Source organism: Ranitomeya variabilis, chromosome 4 (genome assembly GCF_051348905.1).
Source record: "Ranitomeya variabilis isolate aRanVar5 chromosome 4, aRanVar5.hap1, whole genome shotgun sequence".
Classification (NCBI taxonomy): domain Eukaryota; kingdom Metazoa; phylum Chordata; class Amphibia; order Anura; family Dendrobatidae; genus Ranitomeya; species Ranitomeya variabilis.
Window position 1 is genome coordinate 694,384,646 of NC_135235.1, and position 21,234 is coordinate 694,405,879.

Below are 21,234 nucleotides of genomic sequence, written 5' to 3' on the forward strand. Positions count from 1 at the left end.
CATGAGGGTAAGGAGGGGGAAACTATATCTTTTGAAAAGAGGACCGGTGCCATTATGTGCGCCGTGTGAAAAAGGACAAATAAGGCTAAGTGCGGTTAAAGGCCAAAAATAGAAGGGTTTAAGAGGTGGGTGCTGAATTGGCCTTACAAGCTGAAGGTGAATATGTTTAGTAAAAAATATTTGTAATAATATGGATGGGTGAGTGGAAATGGAGGGGCTTGAAAGGTGCTAAAAGGAAAATTATGAAAAGGGAGCAAGTTAAAGAAATTGTGTGGAGAAAAAATAAATGAAATAAAATAATATCCGTAATTATAAACACATGGATGGAGTGAAGGTGCTGTGAGATGGAACATTACATAATGATGCAGTGTCCATATAAGTCCCTTGTGTAAAGAAATTTCCTTTTCTTGTCCTCTCAACTTTATTTCCCAGCTGGGATGATTTTTCTTGAAAAGAGCCGCCAGGAACCGACCATTAGGGCTGCGTCAAAACAGGAGACAGGAAGGAAGAAACGGTCCATACACCAATCCTTTGGAGAACAAGTGGCCCAGAAAGGAAAGCCTAGGATACCTACGGGTAAGTTAAAAATGATGATAGGGTAAATATACAAATGAAATGATAAATAGTTAGGGGTGATGAAGAGGGAAAGAAGATAAAAAAGAATTAATTAAAACCTAGCGACCAATTAAAACTTGGATTGTTGTTGTTATTATTATTAGGAAACGATGTCTGCTATAGGAAGGAAACAAAATCATAATTTTCACTCAGGCGAAAGGGTGTTATAGTGTTCAGGCCGTGTTTCCTATAAAAAGGAAGCAAAGCCATGATTTTCATTTAGGCCAGAGGGTGTGATGGTGTTCAGGCGGTAGATCCATCTACTCTCTTGTTGCGCTAATAATTTGCTTAAGTCCCCCCCCCCCGCTGATGCCCAGGTCAATTTGATCTATGGCTTTAAAAATAAGGCCTCTTGATTGGGAATTGTGGTGTGTTTTAAAACGACGGGGTAGGGTTTTAAGTAGAGAAATATCTTCAATGGTCTTAGATTTCTCTATGTCTCTAATGTGTTCCCGCACCCTAATTTTGAGTTCCCGCGATGTTAAGCCAATATACTGTATATCAAATTGCAAGGGCAAGTTGCATGGTATATGACCCCTTTGGTGGAGCATGCAAGATGTTTTCTGATGGTAAATGATTTGGATCCATCAGAATTGGTAAATTTTTTGGCCTTTTTTAGGTTAATGCATGCTTTACATAAGCCACAGGGAAAGAAGCCTTGTAGTGGAATTGAGCATGTTGAATTAGTTGTGGGGTCATAGTGGCTATGAACCAGTATATCCCTGAGATTGCGGCTTCTTTTTGCCATTAGTGGATGTGGAGGGAGACCTTGTTTTAAGACCGGATCTGTCATAAGGATGTGCCAGTGCTTATTAAGGCTAGGTTCACATTGCGTTAGCGCAATCCGCAAGCGCTAAACGGATTGCCCTAACGCAATGTTTTTGTAGGGGCCGCGTTTAGGGGTCGCGCTAACGTCCCCGCTCTCGCAGATCCCCGATCTGCGAGAGCGGGGAACGGACCTCGGGCGCGCCGCGGACGCTGCAAAAGAACGGCACATCGCTAGCGCGAGCCGAAATAGGCACGCGCTAGTGATGCGCTACAGGCGAAATTTACATTGCTGTCAATGGGTGCGCTAACGGACCCGTTGCACGGCGTTAATTGCGACATTTTCGCCGTGCAACGCTCTCCGTTAGCGATCACCCACTAACGCAATGTGAACCTAGCCTAAGTATTAGCCTTAGGTCTTTCCATCGATTGTGATATGAGGAAATAAATCTTACCTGGCCGTCTTGGGAGCGCGCATCCTTGTGCCTAGGGTATAGTAGTTGTTCTCTTGGGGGGGTTTTTTTGCCTTTTTATAGCCAAATCTGATGGACCGTTTGCAATAACCTCTGTCATAGAATCTATTTGTCAAGTCAAGGGCTTGTTTTTCAAAGTCACCACTTTCCAAGCAGATCCTCTTGGCTCTTAAAAATTGGCCAGTTGGAATATCCTTAATGGTTGCTGGTGGGAGGGAAGAAGTGGCGTGTAGAAAGGAGTTGGTTGAGGTGGGTTTTCTGTATAAATCTGTTGCAATCATCCCATTTGGCATTGTAAAGATTTTTAGGTTCAAAAATTCCAGGTCCTTGCCAAACTTGTAGGTTAGTTTTATGTTCTGATTATTTTGATTTAGTTTGTCCATGAGGAGATGCAAATTGTCTACCGTACCTTCCCAGATGAAACAGATATCGTCTATATCCGAGGTCCCCAACCTTTTTTGCACCAGGGACCGGCTTTAAGCAAGACCAGTTTTCCATGGCCCGGTGGGGGTGGGGCAGGGGCGGGGCTTTGGTCATATGGGGGTGGGGTTATGGAGGGATGGAGCTTAGTGCATACTTATCATATAATTATGACATTTATAATGAGAATGTGATTCAACTTACCATAGGTTCAGAATGAGTGGGAGCACCATGCTTGTTTCCCTGGTGCTCTGCACCATTATTGCCCCATAGCTGTGCCATATAGTGCTCTGCACCATTATTGCCCCATAGCTGTGCCATACAGTGCTCTGCACCATTATTGCCCCATAGCTGTGCCATACAGTGCTCTGCACCGTTTATTATTGCCCCATAGCTGTGCCATATAGTGCTCTGCACCATTATTGCCCCATAGCTGTGCCATACAGTGCTCTGCACCATTATTGCCCCATAGCTGTTCCATACAGTGCTCTGCAACATTATTGCCCCATAGCTGTGCCATACAGTGCTCTGCACCATTATTGCCCCATAGCTGTGCCATACAGTGCTCTGCACCATTATTGCCCCATAGCTGTGCCATACAGTGCTCTGCACCATTATTGCCCCATAGCTGTGCCATACAGTGCTCTGCACCATTATTGCCCCATAGCTGTGCCATACAGTGCTCTGCACCATTATTGCCCCATAGCTGTGCCATACAGTGCTCTGCACCATTATTGCCCCATAGCTGTGCCATACAGTGCTCTGCACCATTATTGCCCCATAGCTGTGCCATACAGTGCTCTGCACCATTATTGCCCCATATCTGTGCCATACAGTGCTCTGCACCATTATTGCCCCATAGCTGTGCCATACAGTGCTCTGCACCATTATTGCCCCATAGCTGTGCCATACAGTGCTCTGCACCGTTTATTATTGCCTCATAGCTGTGCCATATGGTGCTCTGCACCATTTCCCCATAGCTGTGCCATACAGTGCTCTGCACCATTATTGCCCCATAGCTGTGCCATATAGTGCTCTGCACCATTGCCCCATAGCTGTGCCATACAGTGCTCTGCACCATTATTGCCCCATAGCTGTGCCATACAGTGCTCTGCACCATTATTGCCCCATAGCTGTGCCATATAGTGCTCTGCACCATTATTGCCCCATAGCTGTGCCATACAGTGCTCTGCACCATTATTGCCCCATAGCTGTGCCATACAGTGCTCTGCACCATTATTGCCCCATAGCTGTGCCATACAGTGCTCTGCACCGTTTATTATTGCCCCATAGCTGTGCCATATAGTGCTCTGCACCATTATTGCCCCATAGCTGTGCCATATAGTGCTCTGCACCATTATTGCCCCATAGCTGTGCCATATAGTGCTCTGCACCATTGCCCCATAGCTGTGCCATATAGTGCTCTGCACCGTCCATTATTGCCCCATAGCTGTGCCATATAGTGCTCTGCACCGTCCATTATTGCCCCATAGCTGTTGCTGCTGCTGCAATAAAAAAAAAACAAAACACATACTCACCTGTCTTGCTTGCAGCTCCTCGGCGCCATCTTCCCGGCGTCTCTCTGCACTGACTGATCAGGCAGAGGGCGGCGCGCACACTATATGCGTCATCGCGCCCTCTGCCTGCAGTCAGTGCGGAGAGAGAGACGCCGGGAAGATGGAGACAGCGCCCGGCGTGTGGAACGAGGAGAGGTGAATATGCGATACTTACCTGCTCCCGGCGTCCCGCTCCTTCCCCCGGACAGCTGGTCTTCGGTGCCGCAGCCTCTTCCTCTGTCAGCGGTCACCGGCACCGCTGATTAGAGAAATGAATTATGCGGCTCCGCCCCTATGGGAGGTGGAGCCGCCTATTCATTTCTCTAATGAGCGGTCCCACGTGACCGCTGAACAGGGGCGCCGCGGACCGGCTGAAAAACCCCAACGGCCCGGTCCTGGTCCGCTGACCGGCGGTTGGGGACCTCTGGTCTATATAACGCATCTATCCCTGGATGCTTTGTATCTCCCCAGTGTCATCTCCCTGGAAAATGGTCCTCTCCCACGCCCCCAGAAACAAGTTGGCATATAAGGGGGCACAAGAGGCTACCATGGAGGTCCCCTGAGTTTGTAGATAAATTTTATTATTAAACGTAAAAACGTTATGGGTGAGAATAAAGACTAGTAGGGCCAGAATCAAATTAGCCAGAGGGGATGCCAGGTTGCTCATTTGAAGATACCACAATACGGCTTTTAGGCCATCTTCATGCCTGATGGAAGTATATAATGATTCTACATCGGCAGTTACCATCAGCTTATGGTCTTCAAGGTATATATAATCTAGTCTTTGTAGTGCTGCAGTGGTGTCTTGTATGTAAGAGGGAAGAGTGGTCACCAGTGGTTTCAGGTAATAATCAAGTCACAAATTACCTCACACAGGCCGCCGTTGCCCGATATTATGGGTTTCCCTGGCAGATCTAGTAGGTTTTAGTTAATCTTGGGGACCAGATATAAAGTTGGCAATTCGGGATGAAGATTCTTGACATGTTCCAGCATTTTTTAAGGAACAATTTCCTGGTCAAAAGCTTGATTATGAAAATTTGAAAGGGGATTTGTGAGTAGTATTTTGAAGCAGTCAGGTTCATTTAGCAGTCTCAAAGCCTGCTTTTCATATAGGGGGTTGGCCATATGACTAGGTTTCCCCCTTTATCAGCAGGTTTGAAGACTACGTCAGGAAGAGACTGTAATTTGGCCAGAGCCAATCTCTCCTGTTTCTTATTGGATGCCCAGAATGGAGATTTTTGGAGTGTTTCTATCTCAGATGTAACAATTTTGGTAAAAACCTCTATAGCTGATACCGTGCTAATGGGGGGGAAATTTTTTGCTAAATAAATTGTGGGGAAAGTTACTGATCTCCAAGGTGTTCTCTTCCAATAGAGCTTCTAGATTTCTTAGAGCTTCTCTCTCATCGGCAGAGGTAAAGATGTCGTGGTTCATGTTTTTATTGTGCAATTTTTTGAAAGTCAATTTTCTGGCAAAGAGATGTAGATCTCTTACCACTGAAAACGTATCTAAATGACATGAAGGGGAGAAAGATGGACCTTTTTCCAATAAATTGAGTTGTGCATTTGACAAAGTGTGTGAAGATAGGTTAATTACCTCTTGGTGTTCTCCAAAGTTTTTAGCTGATTTGGACTTCGTAAAAATGTCAGGTAGGTGTTTATTGCATCTTAGTCTAGTGCTTATTGATTCATTATTCGATGCTTCATTGTCAATTGCCGAGGTATTCATGTCCGACATCGATTGAGCTGAACTTTCGGACTGAGTCCTATGGTGAGATGTTGCAGGTTTGGAACTGTCTTGGTTTGGTCTTCTCGTTGTCTTTTTCTGTTGTCAACGGTGTACTTTGTTACTATCATAGTCATTTAGATCTCTTTGGTATTTTTTAAGTTTACTTTGTGATATCTCACTTTCACATTTGTCAAGGTCTTTATTGATGTCAACTAATATTTTATCAAAATCCTCCACCGGTAGGTCTTTCACTAGTGTCCTTTCTAATTCTTCAACATTTTCATCAATGCTCTTTAGGGAAAGAGTGTTTTTGTCAATAATGAATAGGATAAAATCTAAAGAGCAGGTGGTAGCTGCTGAGGTCCACCTCTTGAGCTGGACCTCATCTTTAAAGTCAAATGAAGGATGAACTTGTACCCTCAAACCACGTGGAACGATTTGTTGGCTCATATAATTCTCAAGAGAGGATTTGTTCCACCATATTTTGGTCTTCTTGTATAGAGCATTCCTATATAGTCGAATTGTTTCCTTAACAGTTTTATTAGTATCAGAGGAAGGGGTGGAGGTCCCCTGTCTGAAAAAATGTGATACCTTAGACTGCCAGGAGCGTTCCCTGGCTTTGAAATCCATTAGAGTAAAGTTGCAGATAATCTGTTTACTAAGCACAGAGATATTTATTAATCCCATAATCCAACAATTAAATTGGCAATAGCACTTCGATCATGGATGCTTACAAACGTTTACCTAATAAGGTATGAAGTGACTAGAAGATAAGTGAATACATTTTTTTTTTTTTATTAACATAATGTTAAAAACAGATAATATTATATAAAAAGACAGAAAGATGTAATAATGGGACCTCCAAAACAAGTCAGGGCGTGACACTTGAAAAGTGATGGGCGCCGAACAAAGACCATTGACAATCTCCCCATTCCCACCCTCTGCTGCTTACCACTCCGCCCTCCTAATTACTCTACACCCGCCCTTAGGATATAAAAACCTACTCCCCTACCTAGTCTCCATCACGCCCCCCTTTATGAAGAAGCAGTCATGCGAAACGGCGCTCGTCGGGCGCAGGACGGGACACCATCATCTCCCCAGGCTGCCCAAGCCCTCATTTACTAAATTCAGGTAAACTGACTGGTCTTCGACCAGCTGTATTATGTGCTAATCTAGTTTCTACATCTCTTGCATGTACTGCTTACCTACCCTTATAACTGACTGCCATGTAGTGGTCTCTTTGTACTTTATGCTCATGATTATAGACACACCACAGCAGAGATGTAACTTATTGCACTTTTTCTGTAGCCTGTGTTAGTAACTTAATCTTTGGCAGTTTGGGCACTTTGTGGGATGATCATTACTGTCGTTTCTTCTGGTCAGGGTTCCCTTTTTTTTGGTAAGGATTGTGTAAGGAAACAATGAGACGCCTTATCGTGTCCATCCATTACAGCAAGTCCACCTAACCAGCCTATAGGGCCGCTTTCCAGTTGCTGTGAGATCACAAAACCATCACCCTTCAAGTGTCATGCCCTGACTTGTTTTGGAGATCCCATTATTACATCTTTCTGTCTTTTTATATAATATTGTCTGTTTTTAACATGTTAATAAATAAAAATTATTTTTTTTTCTTCACTCATCTTCTAGTCACTTTATACCTTATTAGGTAAATGTTTGTAAGCATCTATACATACATCTCTACATACTGCACCACACAGGAGAGCAGTAATATAGGTCCAGTGTGTGTAGTAAAATACTTACCGGTGGCCATATTCCACTGCAATGAAGAAGACAGAAGAACGACACAGCGGCAGAAGACGGCGACTGCTGCGTATTTTATTACACACAGGGAAGCGGTATCATAGCTTTCTGTTGGGGGCGAGACATTGTTTTTGTTAGTACGATTTTGGGATAGATGTGGTTTTCATCACTTGCTATAGCTTTTTTTGTGGAATTGTGGCGAACAGAAAAAAGTGCATTTGGTGTTCTTGAGTTGTTTCTGTTTATGGTGTTTACTATGAATTGCAGCCAATCAGTGTTTACTCTGCTGCCCAGGGCTTTGTGGAAGAGGAGCAGAGAGATACAGTACAGGAAACGGGTGACTGCGGGTCAGCTGTTGTGTGCGTGTCTCCTCTCAGACTCAGCCGCACAGTCAGCTGTTCCGCTGACTTGTCTGGCTGAAGTGAGGGTCGGCACGCACCCAGAGCTCTCCTGGCAGAGTTACAGAAGTCCGGCAGCGACAGCAGGTGATGTGAAGGAGCTGCGCATGCACTTCCCATCACCTGTGCAGTCTGCCAGCCGGTGCCGACTATACAATAAAGTGCGCACTGCTGGACACACGCTAGGAGCATGCAGGGCAGGCACAAATGAAGGAGCTGGGGCTGGAAGCGGGGCCCACCGGAGGATTCTCCGGTGTCCCGGTGACCCAGTCTGACCCTGTTCAGAAGTCCCGGTAATGCCATGAAATGCACCATTTAACTGAACCTATCTACAACCACCAAAACACCATCTTGGCTGCCAATACCGGAAGGTCACTAATAAAATCCATGGACTAGTGTGTCCATGGTTTACTAGGAATGGGCAGTGGAATAAGAGAACCAGACGGACAGGTATGCGATACTTTAGAACGCGCGCGAACACTGCAAGCAGACACCTGTTCAACTACATCCCGATGCAACCATGGCCACCAAAAACAACAAGAATGGAGGTCTGCGGTTGCCTTACCCTCTGGATGACCAGCAAGTACGGAGTTACGATGTTCCTATATAGCTTTACGCGCAAATTATATGGTACAAATAATCTCTCCGAAAGGCAGGTGCATATCCCTGAGCATCCAACACCTCTCCCTCCAGGTCAGGGTACAAGGCTGTAATAACTACTCCCTTCTGTAGAATTTAGACAAGGTTCTCATGATCACCACCACCTGGTAAGCTATGGGACAAAGCATTAGCCTTGGTGTTTTTAACTACTAGATTAAAATTTGTGGTCACTTTTCATCCAGGAAACGGTGACCACCTAACTTGCCTTGGGTTGAGACGTTTAGCCAATTGAAGATATGACAGGCTCTTGTGGTCCATGATAACCGTAATAAGATGGACTGGCCCTCTAACGAATATCGCCATTACAGGAACACCAATTTAATTGCCAGAAGCTCCCTATTACCCATGTCATAATTTCTCTCAGTCGATAATAATTTTTGGGAAAAGAAGGCGCATGGACCCCATTTACCAGGTGACGGTATAGCCCCAACCCCCACCTCCGATGCATCCACTTCTACTATGACAGGTTGAGAAACTTCCGGTTGACAGAGTATAGGTGTTGTGTCAAAACAACTCTTTAAGGAGGAAAAAGCCTGCTGAGCAGCATTCGATCATTTAGAAAAATCAGACCCCTTCCTTGTCATGTCAGTAAGGGATTCCACCATTACCAAGTAATGAGCTTAACTAAGGTTGAGCAAGCAAGCCCATGAGTTCTAGAAAACTCAGCATCAACCATCTTGACTTCAGCTCCACTGTCTACAAACTCTGAAATTCTGTTGTGCTCTCTGTTATGGACCTGGTGGTTAGGAGCACCCGGAATGACCTTATGGTTAAACTAGAAATTGGTACAAGCTCTGGGGAAGTGGGAACTCTGCTGACCGCAAACCCTTATCCTATCACACACACTAGAAATAGCCGTGGAGCGTACCTAACTCTCCCTAGACGCCTCTTCACAGCCTAAGAGCTAACTACCCCTAAAGATAGAAAATAAAGCCTTACCTTGCCTCAGAGAAATTCCCCAAAGGAAAAGGCAGCCCCCCACAAATATTGACTGTGAGTTAAGAGGAAAGTCACAAACACAGGAATGAAACAGGTTTTAGCAAAGGAGGCCAGTCTTCACTAAATAGTCAGAGGATAGAAAAGGGAACTATGCGGTCAGCACAAAAAACTACAAAAACCACGCAGAGTGTGCAAAAAGACCTCCACACTGACTCACGGTGTGGAGGTGCAACTCTGCACCCCCAGAGCTTCCAGCTAGCAAGGAAATATCATGATAGCAAGCTGGACTAGAACTTAGCATGTACTAAGAAATATATTCAGAAAGCAATGAACAACAAATGAACTAGCAGGGACTTAGCTTCTGCTGGAGTAGACAGGTCATCAGAGAAATCCAAGAGAGATCTGAACCAGTACTGAGACATTGACAGCTGGCATGAAGTAACGATCTGAGTGGAGTTAAATAGGGAGGCCAGCATAGCAATAAACGAGGGCAGCTGAGAAAGCCAACCTCAAGGACCAGCAGTTCCACTCAAAGCCACCAGAGGGAGTCCAAGGACAGAACTCACCAAAGTACCATTCATGACCACAGGAGGGAGCCCGAGAACGGAATTCACAACAGTACCTTCCCTTTGAGGAGGGGTCACCGAACCCTCACCAGAGCCCCCAGGCCGATCAGGACGAGCCAAATGAAAGGCACGAACTAAATCGGCAGCATGGACATCGGAGGCAACAACCCAGGAATTATCCTCCTGACCATAGCCCTTCCATTTAACCAGGTACTGAAGCTTCCGTCTCGAAATACGAGAATCCAAAATCTTCTCCACCACATACTCCAACTCCCCCTCGACCAACAACGGAGCAGGAGGATCAACGGAGGGAACCATAGGCGCCACATATCTCTGCCACAACGACCTATGGAACACATTATGGATGGCAAAAGAAGCTGGAAGGACCAAACGAAATGACACAGGATTGAGAATTTCCGAAATCTTATAAGGACCAATGAAACGAGGCTTAAACTTAGGAGAAGAAGCCTTCATAGGAACATAACGAGAAGACAACCAAACCAAATCCCCAACACTAAGTCGGGGACCAACACAGCGACGGTGGTTAGCGAAACGTTGAGCCTTCTCCTGGGACAACGTCAAATTGTCCACTACGTGAGTCCAAATTTGCTGCAACCTGTCCACCACAGAATCCACACCAGGACAGTCTCAACCTGCCCTGAAGAAAAACGAGGATGAAAACCAGAATTGCAAAAAAAAGGCGAAACCAAAGTAGCCGAACTAGCCCGATTATTAAGGGCGAACTCAGCCAATGGCAAGAAGGTCACCCAATCATCCTGATCAGCAGAAACAAAGCCTCTCAGATAGGTTTCCAAGGTCTGATTGGTTTGTTCGGTTTGGCCATTTGTCTGAGGATGGAAAGCCGAAGAAAAAGACAAATCAATGCCCATCTTAGCACAAAAGGACCGCCAAAACCTAGAAACCAACTGTGAACCTCTGTCCGACACAATGTTCTCCGGAATGCCATGCAAACGAACCACATGCTGAAAAAATAATGGAACCAAATCAGAGGAGGAAGGTAATTTAGGCAAGGGTACCAAATGGACCATCTTAGAAAAGCGATCACAAACCACCCAGATGACAGACATCCTTTGAGAGACCGGAAGATCAGAAATAAATTCCATGGAAACATGCGTCCAGGGCCTTTTCGGGACCGGCAAGGGCAAAAGTAACCCACTGGCACGAGAACAGCAGGGCTTGGCCCGAGCACAAGTCCCACAGGACTGCACAAAAGAACGCACATCCCGTGACAAGGAAGGCCACCAAAAGGACCTAGCCACCAAATCTCTGGTACCAAAAATCCCAGGATGACCAGCCAACACCGAACAATGAACCTCAGAAATAACTCTACTAGTCCATCTATCAGGGACAAACAGTTTCTCCGCTGGACAACGGTCAGGTCTATCAGCCTGAAACTCCTGCAGCACCCGCCGCAAATCAGGGGAGATGGCAGACAGAATTACCCCCTCTTTGAGAATACCAGCCGGCTCAGGGACTCCCGGAGAATCAGGCACAAAACTCCTAGAAAGGGCATCAGCCTTCACATTCTTAGAACCCGGAAGGTATGATACCACAAAATCGAAACGGGAGAAAAACAGTGACCATCGAGCCTGTCTAGGATTCAACCGCTTGGCAGACTCGAGAAGTCAGATTCTTGACCACCACGCGATGCTTGGCTCCCTCAAGCCAATGTCGCCACTCCTCGAATGCCCACTTCATAGCCAACAACTCCCGATTGCCAACATCATAATTACGCTCAGCAGGCGAAAACTTTCTAGAAAAGAAAGCACATGGCTTCATCACAGAGCCATCAGAACTTCTTTGAGACAAAACAGCCCCTGCTCCAATCTCAGAAGCATCAACCTCGACCTGAAAAGGGAGCGAAACATCTGGCTGACACAACACAGGAGCCGAAGAGAAACGACGTTTCAACTCCTGAAAGGTTCAACGGCCGCAGAGGACCGATTCACCACATCAGCACCCTTCTTGGTCAAATCAGTCAACGGTTTAACACTAGAAAAATTAGCGATGAAGCGACGGTAAAAATTAGCAAAGCCCAGGAATTTCTGAAGGCTCTTCACAGATGTAGGCCGACTCCAATCATAAATGGCCTGAACTTTAACAGGATCCATCTCGATAGTAGAAGGGGAAAAAATGAAGCCCAAAAAGGAAACCTTCTGAACTCCAAAGAGACATTTAGATCCCTTCACAAACAAGGAATTAGCACGAAGGACCTGGAACACCATTCTGACCTGCTTCACATGAGACTCCCAATCATCCGAAAAGACCAAAATATCATCCAAATATACAATCATGAAACTATCCAGATACTTTCGGAAGATGTCATGCATAAAGGACTGAAACACAGAGGGAGCATTAGAAAGCCCGAATGGCATCACCAGGTACTCAAAATGGCCCTCGGGCGTATTAAATGCTGTTTTCCATTCATCGCCCTGTTTAATACACACAAGATTATACGCCCCTCGAAGATCTATCTTGGTGAACCAACTAGCCCCCTTAATCCGAGCAAACAAATCAGACAGTAGAGGCGAAGGGTACTGAAATTTGACCGTGATTTTATTGAGAAGGCGGTAATCTATACAAGGTCTCAGAGAACCATCCTTCTTGGCCACAAAAAAGAACCCTGCTCCCAATGGTGACGACGACGGGCGAATATGCCCTTTTGTCCAAGGACTCTTTTGTATAACTCCGCATAGCGGCGTGTTCTGGCACAGATAAATTGAAAAGTCGTCCCTTAGGGAACTTGCTACCAGGAATCAAATTAATAGCACAATCACAATCCCTATGAGGAGGTAGGGCACTGGATTTTGGCTCATCAAATACATCCCGGTAATCCGACAAAAACTCAGGGACTTCAGAAGGAGTAAAGGAAGAAATTGACAACGATGGAACATACCCATGTACCCCTTGACAACCCCAACTGGACACAGACATTGATTTCCAATCCAATACTGGATTATGGACCTGTAGCCATGGCAAACCCAACACGACCACATCATGCAGATTATGCAACACCAAAAAGCGAATATCCTCCTGATGTGCAGGAGCCATGCACATGTTCAACTGAGTCCAGTACTGAGGCTTATTCTTGGCCAAAGGCGTAGCATCAATTCCCCTCAATGGAATAGGATACTGCAAGGGCTCCAAGAAAAAACCACAGCGCCTGGCAAACTCCAAGTCCATCAAATTCAGGGCAGCGCCTGAATCCACAAATGCCATAACAGAGTAGGACGACAAATAGCAAATCAGAGTAACGGACAAAAGAAATTTAGGCTGTACAGTACCAATGGTGACGGACCTAGCGAACCACTTAGTGCGCTTAGGACAATCAGAGATAGCATGAGTGGAGTCACCACAGTAAAAACACAGCCCATTCTGACATCTGTGTTCTTGCCGTTCAGCTCTGGTCAAAGTCCTATCACATTGCATAGGCTCAGGCCTCTGCTCAGAGGATACCGCCAAATAGTGCACAGTTTTGCGCTCACGTAAGCGCCGATCGATCTGTATGGCCAAGGACATTGATTCATTCAGACCAGCAGGCGTGGGGAACCCCACCATAACATCCTTAAGGGCTTCAGAAAGACCCTTTCTGAAAATTGCTGCCAGGGCACACTCATTCCATTGAGTAAGCACAGACCACTTTCTGAACTTCTGGCAATATACCTCCGCTTCATCCTGACCCTGACACAAAGCCAGCAAAATTTTCTCTGCCTGATCCACAGAATTCGGTTCATCATAAAGCAATCCCAGCGCCAGAAAAAACGCATCTACATTACGCAATGCAGGATCTCCTGGCGCCAGGGAGAATGCCCAGTCTTGAGTGTCGCCATGTAACAAAGAAATAATAATTTTTACTTGCTGAATGGGGTCACCAGAAGAGCGGGGTTTCAGAGCAAGAAACAGTTTACAATTATTTTTGAAATTCAGAAACTTAGATCTATCCCCAGAAAACAAATCAGGAATTGGAATTCTAGTGTTGTGAACTCTGTTTTCGGGCTCCCTCTTGTGGTCACAGGTGGTATTGTGTGAGTTTTGTTTTTTGGGCTCCCCCTGGTGGCTTTGTTTGTTATCCTGCGGGTCTGTGGCTGGATCAGTTGCCTCGTTGTCCACTAGGGAGGTTCCTATTTAGCTCTGCTACACCTTCACTTGTTGCCGGCTGTCGATGTATTCAGTGCTATTCTGATTACTCCTGACTATCTTCGTTTTCAGTCTCTTCATGAGAAGCTAAGTTTCTGTTTGATTATTTTTTGCTCATCAGTCTGCAATATGATTTCTGTGTATGATGAGTTTAGTCCAGCTTGCTAATATGTGATTTCTTGCTGCTGGTAAGCTCTGGGGTACGGAGTTGCTTCCCCCGCACCGTTAGTTGGTGCGTGGGCTCGAGCAATCTCTGCGTGGATATTTTGTATAGGGTTTTCTATTGACCGCACAGTTCCCTTCCTATTTTCTGCTATCTAGTGTTAGCGGGCCTCATTTGCTAAATCTATTTCATCTCTGCGTTTGTGCTTTCCCCTTAACTCACCGTTAATATTTGTGGGGGCTTTTCTATATCTTTGGGGTCATTTCTCTGAGGCAAGTGAGGACTTTACTTTCCCTCTAGGGATAGTCAGTTTCTCAGGCCGTGAAGAGACGTCTAGGATTTCCAGGTAACGTTCCACGGCTACCTATAGTTGTGTGCGGATAGGATCAGGTTGCGGTCAATACAGTTACCACTTCCCCAGAGCTAGTCGTCGGTTTAGATCCTTAGCTAGTCAGACTTGCGATCCTTGCCACTAGGATCATAACATCTAGGCTCTAACATCGGATTCTGAACTACATAATTTTGAATGCTTTGTACCCTTGCAGTAAGTTGATCCACACTAGAGGACAGAACTTGAATGTCCATATCTACACCTGAGTCCTGAACCACCCAGAGGTTAAGCGGAAAAGACAAAACACACTGCAGAAAAAAAAAAATGGTCTCAGAACTTCTCTTATCCCTCTATTGAGATGCATTAACACTTTGAGGCCACCTGTACTGTTATGGACCTGGTGGTTAGGTGCACCCGGAATGACCTGATAGTTAATCATGGAATCGGGACAAGCTCTGGGGAAGTGGGAACTCTGCTGACCGCAAACCCTACTCCTATCACACACACTAGAAATAGCTGTGGAGCGTGCCTAACTCTGCCTAGATGCCTCTTCACAGCCTAAGAGCTAACTACCCCTAAAGATAGGAAATAAAGCCTCACCTTGCCTCAGAGAAATTCCCCAAAGGAAAAGGAAGCCCCCCACAAGTGTTGACTGTGAGTTAAGAGGAAATCACAAACACAGGAATGAAATAGGTTTTAGCAAAGGAGGCCAGTCTAACTAAACAGATTGAGGATAGAAAAGGGATCTTTGCGGTCAACACAAAAAATGACAAAAACCACGCAGAGTGTGCAAAAAGACCCCCGCACCGACTCACGGTGCGGTGGTGCCACTCTGCACCCCCAGAGCTTCCAGCTAGCAAGGCAATATCATGATAGCAAGCTGGACTAGAACTTAGCAAGAAAACAATGAACAACAAATGAACTAGCAGGAACTTAGCTTCTGCTGGAGTAGACAGGTCATCAGAAGGATCCAAGAGAGATCTGAACCAGTACTAAGACATCGACAGCTGGCATGAAATAACGATCTGAGTGGAGTTAAATAGAGAAGCCAGTCTAGCAATAAACGAGGGCAGGTGAGGAAGGAACCTCAAGAGCTAGTAGCTCCCCTCACAGCCACCAGAGGGAATTCACAGACAGAACTCGCTGAAGTACCATTCATGACCACAGAAGGGAGTTCGAGAACGGAATTCATAACAGTTAACCCAGTGTGCCGTCGGTGAGATGTACCATCCCTGCCCACAAGAACTTGTCCACGTGGCCGTGGTTAGGTGGACTTTCCCAGTAACAGCTTTGTTGAGGGCACGAGTAATGTTGTGGGACACATGCTGGTGTAATGCTGGTATGGCACACCAGGAGACATGTTGGCGACTGGGGACCGAGTACCTTGGAAAGGCCACCGCTTTCAGGTTGTGGAAAGCTTCCGTCTCAATGAGTCTAAAGGGCAACATTTCGAGCGCAAGCAGGCGAGAAATGTTAGAATTTAGTAGTGTGGCTTGTGGGCGTTGGCTGGGTATTTCCCCTTGTGTTCCAGTGACTGGGGTATAGACAACTGAAGGCTGCCCTGGGACAAGGACGTGGATGGGATTGATGATGGTGCTGGTTGACTGTGGGCAACATCAGGTGCAGGACCCGAGGCATCTTTACAGGTACGGTGAACTGGGGATTGGCTTGTATGCAAAACAGTGGAAGAAGCAGTGGTGTCACCTGCAGACAGTGTTCCTGGAACCTGGGGTTCGGCCCACAAAGTCGGGTGCTTTGGTGCCATGTCCTGTTAGGGGTTATCGGCAGAGTCTTTAAAAAAATAACCTGACTCTGGAAGATCTAACAGTTGGAATGGCAACTTCCGTCATGTTGGTGTTACGGGGAACGGATGCACGCCTTCTGTCTATGGCCACCACACTGCTTCTTCCTGCCTGTTGGGGTGATATGCCTCCTTCCCCATGTGTGCTGCTGTCCTAGCTCTGCATGTCGTTCTGCCAGGTTGGGTCAGATACTTTAGTCATCCACCACCTCGTCCTCCACATCTGCACCCTACTCCTCCTCCTGACTTTCTGGCAATTGTCTCATCGTCCACCACTTGTGACACTTTCCCACCATCGCCTTCGTGTGACCGTGGCTGTTTAAATCTTTAGGCATCGCTACATGCGATCTCATGTGGCCCCACTTCAAATTGACCGGCCGAGAGTCCGGAATCTTTAAAGGGTAAACTGATCAGCTCTTCGGAGTGTCCAAGTGCGGGATCATTTGTCTCAGGGCACTCGGCATGATGGTAGGAAGGAAGATCAGGGTGGGTAATATCCGGTCCTCACTCACGGCTACTCATACTTGACCGTGTGGAAGACGTGGTGGTGGCTTAGTGACTGGAAGCATTATTCGCTATCCAACCAACAATCATTTCACAATGCTGTGGCTTCAATAGTGGTGTGCTGCGGTCCCCTAGAAAGTAGGACAGGAAGGTCGAGCGCGAAGATGTGGCTCTTTGTTGTTCACTTTCAGCTGGGCCTCATCCTCTGCGTTCACCATCAGCATCACGGCCACTTCCCCGTCCCTTGCCCCTTGCCTTGCCCTGCCCATTTTAAATGGACTACTAAAATATTTGAAAAGCTCAATACAAATAATTTTTCTCCAAATAAATCCATGTGATCAGTATGCCTGAAAAGCAAGTATTTGTCAGGCATCCAGATGTAGCAGAGCTGGGCTCATCTAGACTGTGTGCACATACAACACACAACATACAACATTGAACATACAACATGCGCCATGCGACATACAACATGCGACCTACATGTTACGACATTTGACATGCACAACATACAACATTGACCATGCGACATGCACCATGCGACATGCGACATGCACCATGTGACGTGCACCATGCGACGTACAACATGCGACATGCAACATACAACATGCAACATACATGTTACATACAACATTTGACATGCACAACATGCAACATTGAATGTCATGGTTCTCAATGGCAAGAGAACGTAGTAAAGCATACAAAAGGACTAGCTCTTGGAAGATGGGAACTCGAGCTGACCGTGAGCTAAACCTACCGCACAACTAACAGTGGCCGGGTAGCGTGCCTACGTTTTTATCCCTAGACGCCCAGCGCCAGCCGGAGGACTGACTGACCCTAGCAGAGGAAAATACAGACCTGGCTTACCTCTAGAGAAATTTTCCCCAAAAGGCAGACAGTAGCCCCCACATATATTGTCGGTGATTTCAGAGGAAATTGACATACGAAGTATGAAGATAGGTTAAGCAAATTGAGGTCCGCTTACTAGATAGTAGGAAGACCGAAAAGGGAACTTCACGGTCAGCTGAAAACCCTTTCAAAATACCATCCTGAAATTACTTTAAGACTCTAATATCAACTCATGACACCAGAGTGGCAATTTCAGCTCACAAGAGCTTCCAGCCTCAGAAATATTCAATCACAGAGAACTGGAACAAAAATGCAAAACAAACTTAGGACTACAAGTCCAACTTAGCTGATAGTAGTCTAGGAGCAGGAACATGCAACAGAAAGGCTTCTGGTTACATTGATGGCCGGCATAGAAATGACTGAGGAGCAAGGCTAAATAGAAAACTCCCACATCCTGATGGAAACAGGTGAACAGAGGAGATGAAGCACACAAGTTCAGTACCACCAGTGACCACCGGGGGAGCCCAGAAACCAAATTCACAACAATTGAACATGCGACATACATCATGCGACATGCGATGTACAACATGCGACATGCACAATGCGACATACAACATGCGACATGACATGCGACATACAACATGCGACATAACATGCGACATAACATGCGACATGACATACGCGACATGACATACGCGACATGACATACGCGACATGACATGCGCCACATGACATGCGCCACATGACATGCGACATACAACATGCGACATAACATTAAAACACAACCAGAGAACATATTACCGGGACCAAGAGACCGGCAAAAAGGGGGCTAATTTACCACATAATAATGAACAATTAGCCCCAGGCCTACCACGAGGCCACCCACTCCATAATATCACTAAAGATCAGGAGAACAAGGGAGTATATTGGGTACCAAAAATGTATTAAGTGTACAATGTATAAATACAAGCAATAATTATATGTTTAAACAACCAGAGGTACAAACCACATGTAAAGTGCATATAGGATGAGGACAGGAAAACCCATCTGGTGCACAGGGCCCAAAAGGTGAATCAATCTGCACTATGGCGCGGATAGATAGAAACAATAGCCATACAATGCCATGTGGCTACACAAGTACAATATAAGGACACCGGTAGTCAGTAGTAGAAACCACAAGGCATGCTTACCGCAATAATGACAGGGCTGCACCTGGGCACCAGGCTGGGACCAAGAGGGAGACCCCCAATGCGACATAACATGCGCCATAACATGCGACATACCTGCGACATACCATGCGACATGACATACGCGACATGACATGCGCGACATGACATGCGCCACATGACATGCGCCACATGACATGCGCCACATGTGCGACATACCACATGCAAAATATTGGGTTAGAGAGGAGCCTCCGTCCGGACGCAAATTCATTGCTCAAAAGAGCCACATAATTGAATTTGAGAAAAGTATTTACACCAGGAGAGACGGCTGGATTTATTCTCTTCATTATGGCAGCCGTGGTTGGGTAGGATTAATTAATGTTATACCAGTATAGAGTACAACTTTTGGTAAACTGGAACTCTGGTTGATATTGTCAACTATGGATGAATTATTGTTTCCACCTGATATGGTTTCCATGGGGGGGGGGGTTAATTTACTGTAAAACATAAAATGAGTATGAACATGTGATCTGTTGTGAATCTTATGGTTAATAGAAATTTATCTGATTAAAAAAGGTGTGGTGCTTTCCAGTTGTCTAAAACAGGGAGCAGATTACTGCAGCTGACAGCACACATGCCCATACTACCAGACTGGATGGTACTACAGATGACAGGCTCCCTAATCTTAGTGGCTGGATAGAGCCTGCACTGCCAACAGCTTCTGGTTCCAACCCCATCTCTGTTACCAGCATCGCCTGCAGAATGAGTAAGCCGCGTCCGGTGTCCAAAGCAGACATTGCAGGAGCAGATACCAGAGGAGATGGGAAACGCCATTTGCAGAATCCTAATATGACAAAATTTGCAGAATCCCTAATATGACAAAATTGCAGAAAACCAGAGCGGATGAAATCCCTTTAAAGTGACTCCATTTTGTAAATTATAACCCTCAATGAATTAATCTATAGGAATAGTGACTATTTTGACTCCATTGGCAGTTTCCAAATATTAGCACGCACAGTGGATGTTGGAAAATGAAAATTGCAAATATCCCAAGTTATTACCCAACACATAGTTCCCAGATTGTGCTCCAGGAGATACACATGCCGTAAAATAAGTGGTTTCTTCTCCTATAGTGATGCCAAAAGCATGGATGCTTAATGTGGTTTGAGCACAGTCTAGTAAACTGTAAACTGTCATTGTCTTGGTGAATAATTACATAATTTTGCATAACTTTCCATTTTTACAGACCATTTAAGTAGAAATGTTCAAAAATATAGAATTCAAGGATATTTTATTCTAAACTAATAATTGGTTTTATTCTTGGCAGATGACCGTACCAGGAGATCAGCAGGACAGCTGACATCTTCAATGTTTAAATCAGATGATCTTGAGATCCCACAGGATACAATTGAAGTGAATGCCATTACTCCAGATACACCACCATCCCATCACAGCAAAGATCTGTCATCTGATCTTTTGGAAAAGGTCCTGTCTTCTGATTCATTACCTACTACTAAGGAAAATCAAAGTCACAAAATAAGCATTAAAAAAGGAACTGCTCCTAAAGCAATGAAGACATCTTCATTATCAGAATATGGAAATAGTTTTCCCCTAGTAAAGTCCTTTCTCAAACAACAAAACCTTCACAAAGCAAACAATGTAGTTTCTTGTTCCAAGTGTGGGAGATGTTTTAACCAGAAATCAGATTTTGTCAGTCACCAGAGAATTCACACAGGGGAGAAGCCATTTTCATGTTCAGAATGTGGAAAATGTTTTATTCGGAAAGCGGAGCTTGTTACCCACCAAAGAACTCACACAGGAGAGAAGCCTTTTTCCTGTTCAGAATGTGGGAAATGTTTTAACCAGAAAGCGCATCTTGTTACCCATCAAAAAACTCACACAGGGCAGAAGCCTTTTTCCTGTTCAGAATGTGGGAAATGTTTTAACAGGAAAGCTACTCTTTATAGCCACCAGAAAACCCACACAGGGGAGAAGCTTTTTTCCTGTTCAGAATGTGGGAAATGTTTTATCCAGAAATCGAATCTTGTTAGACACCAGAAAACCCACACAGGAGAGAAGCTTTTTTCATGTTCAGAATGTGGGAAATGTTTTAACAGGAAAGCTACTCTTTATAGCCACCAGAAAACCCACACAGGGGAGAAGCCTTTTTCCTGTTCAGAATGTGGGAAATGTTTTAACCGGAAATCGAATCTTGTTAGCCACCAGAAAACCCACACAGGAGAGAAGCCTTTTTCCTGTTCAGAATGTGGGAAATGTTTTACAGAAAAAAAAGTTCTTATCAGACACCATAGATCTCACACAGGGGAGAAGCCTTTTTCCTGTTCAAAATGTGGGAAATGTTTTCTAGATAAATCAGTTCTTGT

At 45.4% G+C, this 21,234-nt stretch overlaps 1 protein-coding gene across 1 annotated transcript in view; it reads left to right on the forward strand.

Moving 5' to 3' along the window:
• LOC143767638 (uncharacterized) overlaps positions 1-21,234 on the forward strand; it is a 237,621-nt gene continuing 216,387 nt past the window's right edge. Inside the window, exon 1 of the mRNA XM_077256083.1 lies at positions 1-576. Coding sequence (XP_077112198.1) covers positions 438-576 — 139 coding nt within the window. The 5' untranslated portion in view covers positions 1-437. The remainder of the gene's footprint in view (positions 577-21,234) is intronic.